Genomic DNA, 16,777 nt, shown 5'->3' with positions numbered 1-16,777 from the left:
TATTCAGGTCACTGATGCTTTACAGAATACAGTGAAGGTCCATTGAACAGCCTGAATAGGAGTGCTGATTTGGAGCTGTACAGGGCTTGGTTAGAGAAAGGGGGTTATGATACTGTGGTAATCCCAGTTCCTGTAGCGATCCCTGTGGGGGATCACTTAGGTTTGTGGGAAAGTATTGCTTTAACACTTTTCAGTGTTTTGCTTTTTAACACTTGTTTTGTTCTTGTAACATTAACCTTTTGAGGTACATGTAAGAGGACCCTAATTCTGCGTTTCTTGGTTTGCCAATGTTGGAATTTTGGGAATTAGGCTCATATTCTGGAAAATCATGAGTACAGGGCAGTGCTGAGTACCTATTACTTTATCTGTATGTTAACTAACTGTTTTGCATGTGAATAAAAATATATTTGAGGTGGTCATGGGAATTTTAGTTTTACAGCTTTGCGCTTCAGAATTTCCTTTTTGAATTCATGTTTCAGGTGTATTCTTGTAAGTAAGCTTAATTCACACACTGTTTCCCTGTATTGATTTCAGAGTGTATCCTGGAAACGTCTTTGTATATAAACTGTAAGAATGTTTTGAGATGGATGTAAATATTGTTTTTTCAAAACACACTTGCTGCTTTGTTTAATAGGCGAGCAGGGAAGCTTTAGCCACGGATCTGTTATTGATGGAAGATTTGAAGGATTTATCCAAACTCACAGTGGCACCTTTTACGTTGAGCCAGCAGAGAGATATATTAAGGACAGAACCCTACCATTTCACTCTGTCATTTATCATGAAGATGATATCAGTAAGTATTCCCACTCTGTGCTGTAGACAAAGAGAAAACGTTTTGATTAAATGTAAAACTGCCTAAGCCAATGGTAAGTTTCAAACTGAGGGCTCTACAGAGACAAATATTCCAAGATTCTCATTATCATACAACAGTACGAGTCATGATGTTCTGAAGTGATCCATGTGCAGGTATGGTATGAAAGGAGTTTAGTGCAGGCACAAACCTTACCCCACTTCAAACTTTTTTGTTTTTGTTTTTGTTTTTTATTCACTACTTGGCCTCTTGGACTAGCCCTCTAGCTGCCAGACTAGTGGAGTGGAGTACTAGTGGAGATCTTTCCTGCAAAGTTAACATAAAGCCTTCCCTTGAGCTCGTTAAAATGTCACATACTGGCCATGATGCTTTCTTGTGAAGTTCTGTGGTATCCAAAAGGAGGGATGAGTAATCTTAATTCACATTAAAGTGCTCCTAGCTTCATATAATTATGTAAGAAAGATGCCCAATTTAGCCATGTGGAAAGCAACAGCTTTCCCTGCACATATGGGTCCCAGACTCCTTCAGACTGGTACTTAAAAGGTGCAGTAACAGCTAGCATCTGGCGTTCTGGGGCACAGTTCTGAGGGGAATTTTCAGTTGACAAGAAAGCTAGCATTTTCTGCACTACAAAGGTCATAGATTGTAATGCTAGAAGGGACCATTGTAATTATCTAGTCAGATCTCCTATATAACGTAGGCCCTAAGGCTTCTACATTTTGAATTAATTCATGTTCAAACTAGAGCATATCTTATAGAAAACGTCCAGTTTTGATTTTAAAAATTGCCAAAAATGGCGAATCCACCTCGACCTTTGGTAAGTTGTTCCAGTGGTTAATTACCCTGTTGTAAATTTACATCTGATTTCCAGTCTGAATTTGTCCAGCTTCAACTTCCAGCCTTTGTATCGTGCTGTACTCTTGTCTTCTACATTAAAGAGCCCATTATCAAAGTTTCACTTCCCACATAGGTACTTATAGACTGATCAAGTCACCCCTTATCCTTCTCTTGTTAAACTAAATAGATTGAGCTCCTTGAGTCTATTGCTGTAAGGTGTAAGGCATTGTTTTTCAATACTTTTAATCATTCTCATGGCTCTTTTCCTGAACCCTCTCCAATTTATCAACATCCTTCTTGAATTGTAGACTCCAGTAGTGGTTGTACCAACACAATAGAGGTAATATAAGCTCCCCACTCCTACTTGAGATTTCCCAGTTGATAGATCCAAAGATCACATTAGTGGCAGCCCTTTTGGACACAGTGCTACACTGGGAGCTGGTGTTCAGCTGATTATCCACCGCAATGCACATACCTTTTTCTCAGTCATGGCTTTCCAGGATAGTGTCCCCCATTCTGCAAGTATGGACTATATTCTTTGATCTAAATGTGTAACTTTACATTTGGCCATATAAAATATGTTCAGCCTTACCAAGTGATCCATGTTGCTTTGTAGCAGTGACCTGTCTCCTTTACCACTCCCTGCGCCTTTGTATCATCCGCTTGTGCACATTAATAATAATGTTAAGTAGCTGTAGGGCCAGGAACTGGTCACTGAGACCAAACTAGAAACATCCCTACTTGATGACTGTACCCTATTCACAATTCAATTTTGGGTCTGTCTACATTGTAGCTGTCTATACTGCAGCTGGAGCTCAAACTAGCACATTAAAAATAACAGCGTAGGCGTTGTAGCATGGGCTCTCAAGCTTAGTTTTGATGTCAGATACTGACTCCGTATTTGCTTTATTAACCACATTTATAATCTTGTCAAAATACATAGTTTTAAAAGATCTATTTTCCACAGTCCTGTGTCAGTTGCTTCCTTATTTTGACCGGGATTAATGTCAGGCTGATAAGCCTATAATTACCAGGGTCATACAGGGTCATACTTGATGCATCTGAAGAAGTGAGGTTTTTACCCACGAAAGCTTATGCCCAAATAAATCTGTTAGTCTTTAATGTGCCACCAGACTCCTTGTTGTTTTTGTCAGGGTCATCCTGTTAACCTTTTAAAAATATTGGTACATCAGCTTTCTTCCAGTCTTCTGGAACTTCCCCAGTGTTCCAAGAGTTATTGAAAATAGCTCTTCAGTCAGCTCTGTAACAGCTCTTGTTTGCAAGTTGTCCTGACGTGCTGATTTTAAAATGTCTGACTTTAGAGCAATGGTTGCCAACTGGTCGATCCTAGATGATCTTCTAGTCGATTGCGGTCTCTGATGGCAGCGCAGTGTGGCTACCACTTAAGGCAGACTCCCTGCCTACCCCGGCCCCATACGGCTCCCAGAAGCGGCCACTGCAGGAGGGGGGCGGAGCAGGGCTCTCCCTCTGCGCCCTGCTCCTGCCTGCAAGCCCTGCCCCCACTCCCATTGCCCGGGTGAGCTGCGGGTGCGGTGTTTGCAGAGGGGGGCAGTGCACGGAATCACATGCTCCCCGCCGCAGGGGCGCGTAGGCCCCTTCTGGGGGCGGTGTGAGCCTGGGGTAGGCAGGGAGCCTGCCTTAGCCTCGCTGCACCTGCTGCCCAGCGGGAGGCCGCACTCCAACCCGGATCCCTGAGTCCCCTCCTGGAGCCAGCACCCCATACCCCCTACTGCACACCAAGCTCCAGTCCTAATCCCTCAGCCAGAGCCAGCACCCCATCCCCCCTCCTGCCCCGAAACTCCCTCCTAGAGCTTGCACCCCTCACCCCCTCCTGCACTCCAACTCCCTGTCCCAGGTTCAGCCCAGAGCCCCCTCTCACACTGTGAACACCTCGGCCTCAGCCCAGAGCCCACACCCCTCCCCAACCCCCTGCCCCAGCCCGGTGAAAGTGAGGGATGGGGGCCTCGGGGAAGGGGTGAGGTAGATTCTGGGTTGCCAATGATCTTGGGTGTAAAAAGGTTCGAGACCACTGCTCTAGAGGCTGCTGTTTTAATGTCCTTCTGAGTTTCTGTTAAAATGGAAAGTTTCTTCATCATTATCTATTTAATTTTGCTTTGATTTTTCATTGATATCAGCTTAGGATAACTTCAGGACTTGTGTACATGGTAATATTTTAAAAATTAATGTATAATGTTTACTAAGACACCTCAAAACGATTTGTGAGACACCTTCCAAAGCATACTGTCTTACGCCGTGAGGACGCGAAGTAAGTAATTTGAATTCAATCTAAGATACGTCGACTTCAGCTACGCTATTCTTGTAGCTGAAGTTGTGTATCTTAGATCGATCCCTCCTAGTGTAGACCAGGCCTTAGATATGTAATCTTGTTTGTGATTGTAGTTTAACAAAACAGGCTCTTAGTTCTTGTTGCTGTATAATCTATAACTGCTTCTAACTCTCATGACATAGATAACAGCTCATACTGGAGAAGCAACAAAAAAAAGTCTCAGTGCTATTTCAGCAGGTTGTGGGGGAGGAGAAGGAATCTTTTTGCTTTAAGATGGAATATTTTTGGTCAGCTGTGTTTGAACCTTTTGAAACGATATACTTTTAGAGCCTTTTCAGGAACCATAATGCAACATATGATTAGCATCTCAATGAAGTCTTATTCAGTAGTCAAACAAAAGTTTTTTTTGTAAATGGGGATTATATTGTCATCTTTATAAGAAGGCTTTTGTCGGTTACAGTGGATGTGGTGACCAGTGGAAGGCAGCCTTCTATTCATGACTCTGAACACAAAATGAATGATTTCAGATTCCTGAGCCACTCCCAATCAAACTGTTTTATAACTCAGTGCCAATATGATGCTAATTAGTTGCATTCATTGACGGATTAGTTTTGGAAACCAGTTCTTCTACACAGTAAGGCTTTCAAAGGAACTCTTTATTTAAATATGTGAACTATATAATATGTTCTTGAGTCACATTATGAAATACAAAATGACTTGCATGTTTACTCAGGTTAGTTGTGGAAGGGAAAGCCTGCTCATAATTCTTTTGCAGTAAGTCATAAAGGAAGTGGAAATTTTGGTGGCCTCTTCAAGGCCTTGGAGAAGTTGTGTAACTTTTAATCATTTAAAAAAAAAAATCATCATGTACCTGTTCTGGTGAGTCCATATTTTGGTAAGGTAGCTTTATTCACCATGAATAAATTTACTCAAATTTACAAATTGTGTTTTTAATTACAACTTGCATTTCTGTGCCCACTACTTGTGGTAACCATCTTGTCGATAAAAATATTTTTGAAGGTGTTATGGGAACCCAGTGTGAGTGGTTGATAGTTCAGAAAAAAAAACTACTCCTTTAATACAGGTTTAACGTCTATTTATAAGTTTTAAAATTGTTAGTTTTTCTTAAATCACTTTGTGAGGAACCATGTGTCTAAATCCAGTATACTTTTAATTATTTAACCATACATTGCTTAGTAAACAGTGCCATCAACTAACAAATGCTTAAAAGACCCTGGCAACAACCAGCCACTGAACATTCATTTATAAGGTTACAAAGTAGCAGCCGTGTTAGTCTGTATCCACAGAAGGAACAGGAGGAGAAGAAGTGAGCTTTAGCCCACGAAAGCTTATGCTGAAATAAATGTTAGTCTCTAAGGCGCCACAAGTATCCTGTTCTTTATTCATTTATCAATAAAAGTAAAAAATAAGTTGGAGAATTTACGACTAGTGTTGTCATTCGTCTTGCAAACAAGACAATTTACAGCCATCTTTATATTTGGGGACTGGGCCACAAATCAAATAGCTTATCTTTGAAATTTTTCATTTTGATACAGAAAAATTGTGTTAATCTCTCAACATGAAACACATTATATAACAACTATTTCTTAAAAGTCTGTGTGCTACATACACTATTTCTCTCAGGTAAGGAAAGCTTGTTAGCCATATTCTTTAAAGTCATAGACAGTGGATTAACAGAAATATCATATGTATAGTAAAATATTCTTGGTTTGGGTCTACAGCAAAAGTAATCTTATGTGGCTTTGTAAATTTCAGTGTGTTCTAGTGTTAACTTTTCTTTTAGGGCTTAAGTATTCATCTCAAATCCTAAGATAGAAAATGAAATACTAGGTTTTTTCTGTTCAGTCTTTTCTTTGACTGCCTACTAACTTTTTCTTCTGTGATTGTGGAAGTGTGTGTAACGTTGTGTCTGGGGTAGAAAAGGTTATGGGGAGGAATATGTGGTGCATTTCAGCGTGAATTATTGGTGTCTGGGTGTCACTTGAGAATGATCCAGGACTGCTTGCTTTGTTCTTATTCTTGCGCCCCCATCTATTCCTTCACTATCCCACCATCAGAAAATGAAATCCTCCAACAGATGATTGATTTGTATTTAAGGACCTTTAAAAGAAACATACCTTACGATAACCTTTGCCGATATTAGATTTGCAACAAAAACTAACTTGTGACCTTCATTACATCATGTGACTAAAGCTGATTATGAACATAATTGGATTTAAGGCACAGCCTATTTAAAGTTTCCCTGTAAATTCAATTCCCCTCTTTCACAAATATGCAACTGGCAGTATTAAACAATAAAACATCAGACAGACTATTGCCCAGGCTGGGTAGAAATATAAATATTGTGCACTTGTCTAGTTCAAGGGTTTTCCCATAGAACGAAATATTGCTGTTCTGAGTTGTGATATTCCATTGAAAAGAAGATGAGTGTTCCAGACATTTCTTGTAATGCAGCCATATTTTCCAAAGACATATGGACAATAGATCCCACAGTATTAACAGTGTATTAAACTAATGGACACTTTTTTTTATCAATAAAAAAGTGCTGTTTCTCAACCTAACTTTGAAAAGCAGTATTTCTTGAAATGTGCAGACTAAGCAAAGCTCACTCAGCTGTTCAATAGTGCAGTAATCTTGCTGAAAGTATCTAACTCAGGAACATGTTAGCTATAAGAAGATCTATGCTAATTAGTTATTATTATTATTATTAATAATCTAATCAAAGTTTTTTACATACATATATCAGTTTAAGATTTAATTTAAAACCACAATATATACGAAATACTGTATCTTTAAAACTAGAGTTCTCTGTATGATCTACTTCCATTTGACTCTAACATTCATCTTGACTTGATCCTTTGACATCAGGAATTGGGATTTGAAAGAGAAGGCTCCCACCTTACGTTTATTTCCATGGAATAGGATGATTTATTGAATTCATTTAAAACATTCAAATAGAATTTTAATGCAAGTGGATAGAAATGTTTTTTTTCTTTGAAATTGCAAATTTCAAAATAGTTTTAAAATGAAGTTAAATATACAATAAATGGCAGTGGCTTGAATTTCTAGAAGGAAATCTGTAGAGGTAAGTCTAAACACTGCATTCTTGCCTACTATAGAGTTAGCTGCTATTTAAAGAAAATGTCATCGGTTCACGCTCATTGTCTAGATAATAGCGTTCCTTGTCCTAGAGGCATGTCTGTCACTGTTCACTTCCTTTTTGTGCAGATGATATTCCCATTCTTGCATCTCCTTTTCCCATAAGGTTCCCATCCTCTTCTCTAGTCTTCCTATTTTAAAAGCCAACATTTTCTCTAAAAAGTAAACACCACTATTTGTAGCTATGAAGTGGCTACTGCACATGTAGTGGGTGCCACCTACAGTTGTACTGTACCATGTCCCTATTCTCCTCTCGGGAAGCACATTTTCTCTTAGAACAGGAGCACACTGCCATCTTGCATTTCAAATTGTTGAAACAAACTACTTTTGTTTAGTCAACATTGTTTAAGGGTAAATGCTTTATTCTTTGCTTTGTAGTATCAGTGATTTATGCCCCAGAAAACAAACTAGTTTTGTGGCATTGATCTGGATTCTCTACTCTAGGGGTATGGTGCAGTTGGAAATAGACTTTGAAGTTATAACAGTTGTAGCTTAGTTTCCATTAACAATCAGATTATAGTAATTCTATATCTTGCGTTTCTCCCTCAGCTTCCCCACAAAACTTTCATTTTTTGAAGCACAGTGTGGCCATGTCTACATTAGACTTTCATCAGCATAGCTCTATTGGTTGTGTCCCCTCAGTGTGTGATCTCGTACTGACTTAGCTCTTTTGGCAAAAGCTCCAAGTGTAGATGCAATTGTAATAGTACAGTTTTGCCAGTATCAGTTTTGCTCTGGGTGGGGGTGTAAAATAAGCTGTATCAGTAAAAGCATAGCTTTGTTGATGTAAATTGCCTCCACGCTAGGAGCACTTTGCTGGTGTAGTATACTAGTATACTTGTACTGACCAGTAAAGCACTCCTAACTGTAGACATAACGTATGGTTACACTCTACCAAAGACACTGACAAATAAGCTGTATTTACTGATACACCCAGTAAAACCAGAATGGCTCTGTAAGGTGGGAAACTGAGGCATGAGTCCTCCCAGTGTAGGCTTAATCAGTTTTTTCTTTGTAAATTTCAGACAAAATCATTGTCATTTACAGTTTTTGATCATATATAACACACAATAAAATGGAACAGATAGGGGTCCAAGTTACCGAGTTCTGTTGTACTGGGAAGCTCTCCATTTCATGATGGTCATCTCAGTCTCTGGACTGGTGTTCTCCAATTTGAACCCTTGCTCACTTGGGTTTTCATACATTTTGTTCTACATCACAAAAAAGCATCCTAAATTATTTGTTAACTTAAGCTTTATTTTTCTTATTTGAGTTAGAAATTTATAGGGAAGAACATGCCCTTATGTCAGCATATTCTTATATTTTCCAAACATGGGTTTTTGGAGATTTTTTTGCTCAGTTTAGCAGTAATGCTCATAAATCATTGAAAAGCCTATTGTTACAATTTGAAGTACTTATTCAGTCTAGGGCCAAGATGTTGAATTGTTCCCCAACAGCTCTGAAAGTGTTTTGAAATATTAAAGTACCATATGACTTGTAAGGTTCTTTTAATTTTTGTTGTAGATGGCAGGAGAGGTTATAAAATACAACCTGTGCAACCTGTAAATATTCTACAGACTATTCAACTTGGGACACTATAGCACAATCTTCAGGCAACGTGGTCCAGTTGCTGGAAAATGGGACAGGGAATTAGGACATGAATTCTTTTCCCATCGCTGCCACAGATTTTCTTTGCGACTGTGAGCAACTCACTAAATTTCTGCATTGTAGTTTTTCCTTTGTAAAAAGAGATAATACCCACTTGTAAAATTCTGATAATTTGTAAGAAAATGGTTCTGCTTATGGCCTAGTTTATATAAAATATACACTTCCCATAAGAGCAAATATATATATTTGAATGTTTAATTGTAAGCTTATGTTGAGTAGTCACTAGTGATGGTTTTGTTGTCATATTCATGTTAGTGAGACTTAAATTTGTGGGTTGATTAGAGAATAAGGTTGCTCCAATATAGTAAGAAAGTTCAGAAGTGAACTGAAGGATTGTAAAATCCAACGCTAGTTACTTGACAGTAATAGAATGCCTCGGGTAGAATTAAAAATGACCAATATTTTAAAACAAGTAATAAGATAATTTCCTCTTACCTACCAGCACCTGATTTCAAGGTCTTCCTTTCTTCATCAAGAATTCATGACATCATTAGGACCAAAATAATGTAAGGAATACTGCTTTAATGGCCAATGATGTCATCAGCTCTTGCATAGAATCAAAATCCTAAACAGTCTGGTCAGGTAAAAGCTTCAGTTCACTCTTTTAAAGCTTATTTTTCATTGTAAAACTATCCATGTTTTAGCATTTTTTTTTTTCTTTTTTTTTTTTTTTTTTTAGTATTTTATGTGTCACGGTTTATTTGTGTGAAATAAACTAAGAAAAATGAAGTAAAGTTGGTGGCTTATTGGGAATGCTTCTGGGGAAAAATTTCAGCTGTTCTGTTGCATACTCAAGTTGCAATCTCTGAAGATTAGAGATTTTTCCTTGAAGTATCAAGTGAGCAATGTTGGACACTAATTGAAAATTAATCTGTCTGATACTTTCACATTTTATACATAAAAGTAAAATTTAAACAAATATTCAGAAGTTGAAAAATCAAAATAACCTAATTTTCCCCACATTTTAGAGTATCCTCATAAATACGGACCACAAGGAGGTTGTGCAGATCATTCCGTGTTTGAAAGAATGCAGAAGTACCAAATGACGGGTGTAGAGGAACCAACAGCACAGGTACAGCACATGGTATAATGGATCGTATTGATAAAATGAAAATTAAATATTGATGTTGTTCCTCTGCATGTGCCCAGTATCCCTTCACTCTTTTCCTGGCCCACCTCACCAGCCCTCCAGTCAAAGTTGCCCATACAATTTCAGAGGACTTCTCCAGCTTAACAAAAGTATCTGAAAAAATCATTTTCCTGTCTTTAAATTGTTTATAATTCAAAAGGTTATTTAAATTTAGGCCCAAAAGTCTATATTCCTGAACACAGGTATAGTATAGATCCTGGTTGGTATATTATGTTCAGGTCAATGAAGATGCATATGTGCACAGGTACTTGGGTTTCAGTTGAGAATATGTTTTTGGTACAGAACAGAGGTCTGGGTTGATGTTATCTCAAGGTCTTAGTTATTTGACTATTTTTATTGACTATTGTTCCAATTACAAGTCAGACTTTGCAGATTTTAGGTGGTGTAGAAGCAAACAGTCATGTCAACCTTGGAACAGAAAAGTTGGTCACATTGAAGAGCCTATTTGTTTGGTTTTTGTCTGGTGACTAGCAATTCAGCTTTAACCCACTGAAGACTAACCAGCTTCCTAAGGTTTCTGGGGAGAGGGAAGAGAGGTTGGTTCTTGAAGAGCAATCTATTGATTACAGGCCACAGCGGACCCAGGAGTTGCTTATGTCTGCACGTAGTTCATTTTGTTACACGTAGATTCTTTGTACTATATTCATCACTATGGAATCTGAGCACCTTCCAGGGGCAAATTAAGGAACATGAGTGGAATAGGTGTGGGGTCAAAATGAGCCTCAGAATGCCTGCAGCAGGCAATGGAAGTTTTTGAGTGGAAAGGCACTTAAAATTTAACCAATGTGGAGCCTTACTACTTTAGTTCTACTAGGATGCACATGAGTTTAGGTGTTCCTTATAAGAACCTTGGGAGATCCACAGGAAGAAGGGGAGAATTGCCCCTCTGTGCTGTCTCTTGTAATCTTTTTAGTCTCCTAATTTCTCCCCTTCCTGCGTACATATTTTAGAACAGGGGTCGGCAACCTTTCAGAAATGGTGTGCTGAGTCTTCTTTTATTCACTCTAATTTAAGGTTTCGCGTGCCAGTAATACATTTTAACGTTTTAGAATGTCTCTTTCTACAAGTCTATAATATATAACTAAACTATTGTTATATGTAAAGTAAATAAGGTTTTTTAAATGTTTAAGAAGCTTCATTTAAAATTAAATTAAAATGCAGAGGCCTCCCCTCCCCCCCCCCCGGACCAGTGGCCAGGACCCGGGCAGTGTGAGTGCCACTGAAAATCAGCTCGCATTCCGCCTTCGGCACACGTGCCATAGGTTGCCTACTCCTGTTTTAGAATGTGCACAGAGGAGGGAATCCTCTCCTAGCCATCTTAGCCTCTCCTAGCCTTCAGCAAAGGCAAAATACTCTTTAGTGGATATTAGGAGATGCACAGATGAGGGCTTCCACTCCTGCAGATCTCAGGAAGAAAGAAAATCATTCCAAGTCCTTTGCTCTGCCAAGTTTCTTATTAGTTCCGAAAGACAAAACTTGATTATGAAACTATTAAGGTTGCAGATACATATCTGAGTGTTACCTTTCAAGAACCTTTTAGCTTAAAAAAAGGTTGAAAATTAGATAAGGTTGTACTCCTTAAATACAACATTGCCTTCTTTAAAAAGAACCTTCACTCCACCCTCAGTAAAAACAACAGCACAGAGTAAACTAGTACGTGAATACCATAATCTCAGTAAAAATACATGTTCATATACTGTTAAAAACATTATTATTGTCATCTCATTCTTTCGTCCATTGGACTATACCTTAGTTTAGACTGGTTTGTGTCTCATTTTAATAAGCACTAAAATTTTCTTTTAATATATTCCACCCTATATGTTAATATATTTTTGGAGCTTTCAGTGAGGAAATCTTGTAAATACAGCTAATTACACCTGAAACAGTCTCTTTCCTTCATTCCCTACATATTCTGAAAAGGGCCACAAAGCAAATTGCATTCATTTTCTGTCCTTGAAGGGTAAAACCTAGTTCAGATGCTAATGGCTTAAATTAATTTTACTGTCAACAGACCTGCTCAGATGGGATTTGCAAAGTGCTTTAGTGTTTTAGGAGCCAAAGTCTTACTGAAAATCAGTGAGAATTGTGCTAAGTCACTAAGATGTTGAAAATTGCACCCACGGTCCCTTATGCTACAGTACTTTCAACTTTATTTTAATTATCTTAGGTAATAAGTCAACTCACTAAATTGAGTCTTCCAAAACTGATCATATCCATCTCCGATTCCACCATATAATCTATTACATTATGGATTTGCTCCAAGTCTTGTCTCTAGCTAAAAACTTTCTTTCCAGTGTTAGGAATGTCCTGATCCCTAGTGTGGACAGTTTCAACTGTCATGACTATTTTCAGAGCTGTCCAATAGATTTACCTTAGCGGTTAGATGACACTCTGCTGAAAACAGCACTGGCAGCCAAAACCCTATTTACATTGTGGCTCAAGAAATTGCTAACACTAGTGCAATTAAGCCAGTGCAGATGGATCCAGTGTTGGGAGCAGCAGGACTTTCCCCCCCCAAAACTGCCATGTGTAGACATGACCTACTAGATGATGATGGGCTATAAATAGGGCCCTACCAAATTCACGGCCCATTTTGGTCAAATTCACAGTGATAGGATTTTAAAAATCCTAACTTTCATGATTTCAGCTATTTAAATCTGAACTTTCACGGTGTTGTAATTGTAGGGGTCCTGACCCAAAAAGGAGTGGGGGTGGGGGGGAGAGGGTTTCGCTACTGCCACCCTTACTTCTGCACTGCTTCTGATGGCAGCTCTCCCTTCAGAGCTGGGCTCCCAACCAGTAGTCGCTGCTCTCCAGCTGCCCAGCTTTGAAGGCAGTGCTGCTTTCAGCAGCAACGCAGAAGTAAGGGTAGCATTAGCGATCCCCCTGCCCCCATAACTCTTTTTTGGGTCAGGATCCGTACAATTACAACAGCTGCCGCTTGCAGGCTGCCCAGCTCCAAAGGCAGTGCAGAAGTAAGGGTGGCAATACCGCGACCCCCGTAAAATAACCTTGTGAGCGCCTCCCCATCACTCCCTTTTGGATCAGGACCCCCAGTTTGAGAAACAGTGGTCTCCCCTGTGAAATCTGTATAGTATAGGGTAAAAGCACACAAAAGACTAGATTTAACGGGGGGAGACGAGATTTCACAGTCCGTGATGCTTTTTTCATGGCCGTGAATTTGGTAGGGCCCTAGCTCGCTACGGCAAATGTGTTAGCTATCAGTGCTCTGAATGGCAGAAATAGTGGATGCGTTATTCTGGCTGTTGTTTGGTAATACTTCATTCCACGTTCAAGCACATATTGGAGTGTTTCAGCTTGTTCAGGTTAATAACACTTCAGATCATTACTACTCTAAGAAACAACCTTTTTGTTGTGGTGAGGAAACACTTCTAGAATTGATTTTTATATCTACAAATTGGATTTTGTTGTTTATCCACCATTGCAAAGAGCTACATAGTTTTCTATTATGGTTTCCTAGGTTTTAGAGGCACAGAATTCCTCTACGATGGTACCAAAACTTCTCTATTTTTGTTGGCTATATTCCAAATTACAGGGATAAGCTCACAGAGGAGTTATGAGTAAAGTGTGCTTATGAAGTAGATGACCTATTTGAAGACTAGCCTAGTTCAAGGTTTAAGAAACTTTTATATAATAAATAGGATAATATAGCTCTTTGTGTGTTTTTTCTCTTAAAAGTACTACACTCCTGTAAAAGGCATTAGTGTTTTTAAATTACTTAATTTTAAAAGAATATGTACAAAATTAATGCTTCATTGCTTTCTAATTTCTATATATATAGAAACCCTACAAAGAACATAACATCAATGGTCCAGAGCTTTTAAGAAAAAAACGTGCAGCTCAAGCTGAAAAAAATACTTGTCAGCTCTACATTCAGACTGATCATCTATTCTATAAGCATTATGGAACAAGGGAAGCTGTGATTGCACAGGTATTTGTAAGCCTTTAGTCACTATTTCAGGAGTCTGTTCTTTTTCTCTTTAAGGGGGAATAGTCTAGACAAATGAATGCATTTTTATCATGGTGCTTTTCATGTTCAGGTCTGGATACACTTTTTCATCTGCTACTGCCATCCTGGCGTTATTAAGGCAGCTTTCTCATTGACTCACCACAAGGGTACCAAGTGCCCAATGTTCAGAGGTGCTAGGCGCTTGGACTTCTCTTTAATGGAAGTTGTGGATGTTTAGCACCTGTGAAAATCGGGCCCCAAGCTCATAGTTTAAGAAAATAGTTCCTTCTGGAGATGTCAGATTTGTATGAAAGTCTGAAAAAATGTTAGCATTTCAAGGGGAAAGCTATACAATGTAAATTCTGAGCACTTTCAGTTAATGACTGTGGGTATGTCAGCAATGCACCTGGGAGCATGCCTTCTAGGCTGGGTAGACAGATCATACTAGCTCTGCTTGCGTGAACTAATAGCCAATGTGGTTCCTATTTTCAAGAAAGGGGAAAAAAAAAGTGACCCAGGTAACTATAGGCCTGTTAGTTTAACATCAGTAGTGTGCAAGGTGTGCTGGAGAAGATTCTGAAAGAGAAACTAGTTGAGGACCTTGAGGTTAATGGCAAATGCGATAAATTACAGCATGGTTTTACGAAGGGCAGATCGTGCCAAACGAATCTGATCTCCTTCTTTGAGAAAGTAACGGACTTATTAGATAAGGGAAATGCGGTGGACCTAATATACCTGGATTTCAGTAAAGCGTTTGATACAGTACCCCATGAGGAATTATTGGTTAAAATGAAAAACATGGGGATCGATATGAAAATCCAGAGGTGGATAAGGAATTGGTTAATGGGGAGAATGCAGCGGGTCGTATTAAAGGGTGAATTGTCGGGTTGGAGGGAGGTTACTAGTGGAGTGCCTCAAGGTTCGGTTTTGGGACCCATTTTATTTAATCTATTTATAACTGACCTCGGGACCGATTGCAAGAGTGGGCTGATAAAGTTTGCGGATGATACGAAGGTGGGAGGAGTTGCAAACTCGGAGGAGGATAGGGATATTCTGCAGGGAGACTTGAATGAGCTTGTGAATTGGAGTATCAGAAATAGGATGAAATTTAATAGTGAAAAGTGTAAGGTGATGCACTTGGGGATGAATAATAACAATTTTAGTTACAAGATGGGGACACATTGGTTAGAAGTAACGGAAGAGGAGAAGGACCTAGGGGTCCTTGTGGACCGCAGGATGACTGAGTCGACAATGTGACGTGGCGGTGAAAAAAGCCAATGCGGTCTTGGGATGTATTAGGCGAGGTATATCTAGTAGGGATAGGGAGGTCCTGATTCCGTTGTATAAGGCGCTGGTGAGACCTCATTTGGAGTACTGTGTGCAGTTCTGGTCTCCCATGTTTAAAAAAGATGAACTCAAACTGGAACGGGTGCAGAGAAGGGTGACTAAGATGATCAGAGGAATGGAAAACCTGTCGTATGAAAAGAGATTAGAGGAGCTTGGGTTGTTTAGTCTGACAAAGCGAAGGCTGAGGGGGGATATGATTGCTATCTTCAAATATATCAGAGGGGTTAATACAAGGGAGGGAGAGGAATTATTCCAGCTTAGTACTAATGTGGACACGAGAACGAATGGATATAAACTGGCCAGGGGGAAGTTCAGGCTTGAAATTAGACGAAGGTTTCTGACCGTCAGAGGGGTGAAATATTGGAACGGCCTTCCGAGGGAAACAGTGGGGGCGAGGGACCTGTCTGGTTTTAAGATTAAGTTGGATAAGTTTATGGAGGGAATGGTTTAATGGTAAAACATAGTAGCCAAGGAAAACCAAGCAATGGTACATGAATAGCATAATGGCCAACAAGGGTCAGGCTAGAGACTCTTGCCTATATGCTCGGGGTATTACTGATCGCCATATTTGGGGTCGGGAAGGAATTTTCCTCCAGGGTAGATTGGCTGAGCCTCTGGAGGTTTTTCGCCTTCCTCCGCAGCATGGGGCAGGGATCACTAGCAGGAGGGTCTCAGCCGATTGAAGTCACTAAAACACAGGATTGGGGACTTCAACGGCAGAGTCCAGGGAAGGGTCTTGCGGCCTGCAGCATGCAGGGGGTCAGACCAGATGATCATAATGGTCCCTTCTGACCTTAAAGTCTATGAGTCTGAGTCTATGAACTGCTGAAGCAGTGTTGCCATAGCAGCACAGGTGGTGGCTTAGGCTAGCCACCCAAGCGCAAACCCAAGGAGTCAGGAGGACTTGGACTTGGGTGACTAGCCTAAGCCCCTCTGCCTGTCCCACAACGTCCACACTGCTGTTTTAGTGAGTCTGTCTACCTGTGCTAGGATGCGTGTTCCCAGCAGCGGTATAGACGTGTCCAGTAAGACCTACTCCTATAGCAGCAAGTTCAGTAGATGATCAGAGAAGCAGCAGGAAGAAACTAAAAGTAGACAGTCCTCACTTATTTCAATGAATTCCTAGCCAGGAAACTTACTTTCTTGGTTCCTCTTATGTTTGCTGAAAAATCTAGGTGAAGTGTTATGTAGCTTCACAGCCCATTTTTGCATCTAATTTAATGTAGATTATTAGTTCATTAGACTGTACTGCTACAATTCATTATGGGTAATGTCTTCAGAAGTGTCCTAGTCCCATTTTCAAGAGTGAGTTAGATAATTAGGCACCTAATTGAAAGTCAGCAGGACTTAAGAGCCTATGTCTCTTTTTTTGAAAATGGGGCTTGGGCTCCTGAGTCCACAAAGGGACTTAAGCTTTGCAACACTTTTAAACTTTTAGGCTCCCAGCTGCCGGGTAGGAATCCTTAGCCCCAGTTTAGGCAATGCATGGTGAGTGCCTAAGAATGG

At 39.7% G+C, this 16,777-nt stretch overlaps 1 protein-coding gene across 1 annotated transcript in view; it reads left to right on the top strand.

The window, feature by feature from the left end:
• The window catches only part of ADAM10 (ADAM metallopeptidase domain 10), a 109,768-nt gene that overhangs the window by 57,609 nt on the left and 35,382 nt on the right, over window positions 1–16,777 (top strand). Inside the window, exons 4-6 of the mRNA XM_054043045.1 lie at window positions 635–793; window positions 9,773–9,876; window positions 13,757–13,906. Of these exons, the coding sequence (XP_053899020.1) occupies window positions 635–793; window positions 9,773–9,876; window positions 13,757–13,906 (413 nt within the window). The remainder of the gene's footprint in view (window positions 1–634; window positions 794–9,772; window positions 9,877–13,756; window positions 13,907–16,777) is intronic.

This window comes from Malaclemys terrapin, chromosome 10, assembly GCF_027887155.1.
Source record: "Malaclemys terrapin pileata isolate rMalTer1 chromosome 10, rMalTer1.hap1, whole genome shotgun sequence".
Lineage (NCBI taxonomy): Eukaryota > Metazoa > Chordata > Testudines > Emydidae > Malaclemys > Malaclemys terrapin.
This window is presented reverse-complemented; position numbering and strand designations above follow the sequence as displayed.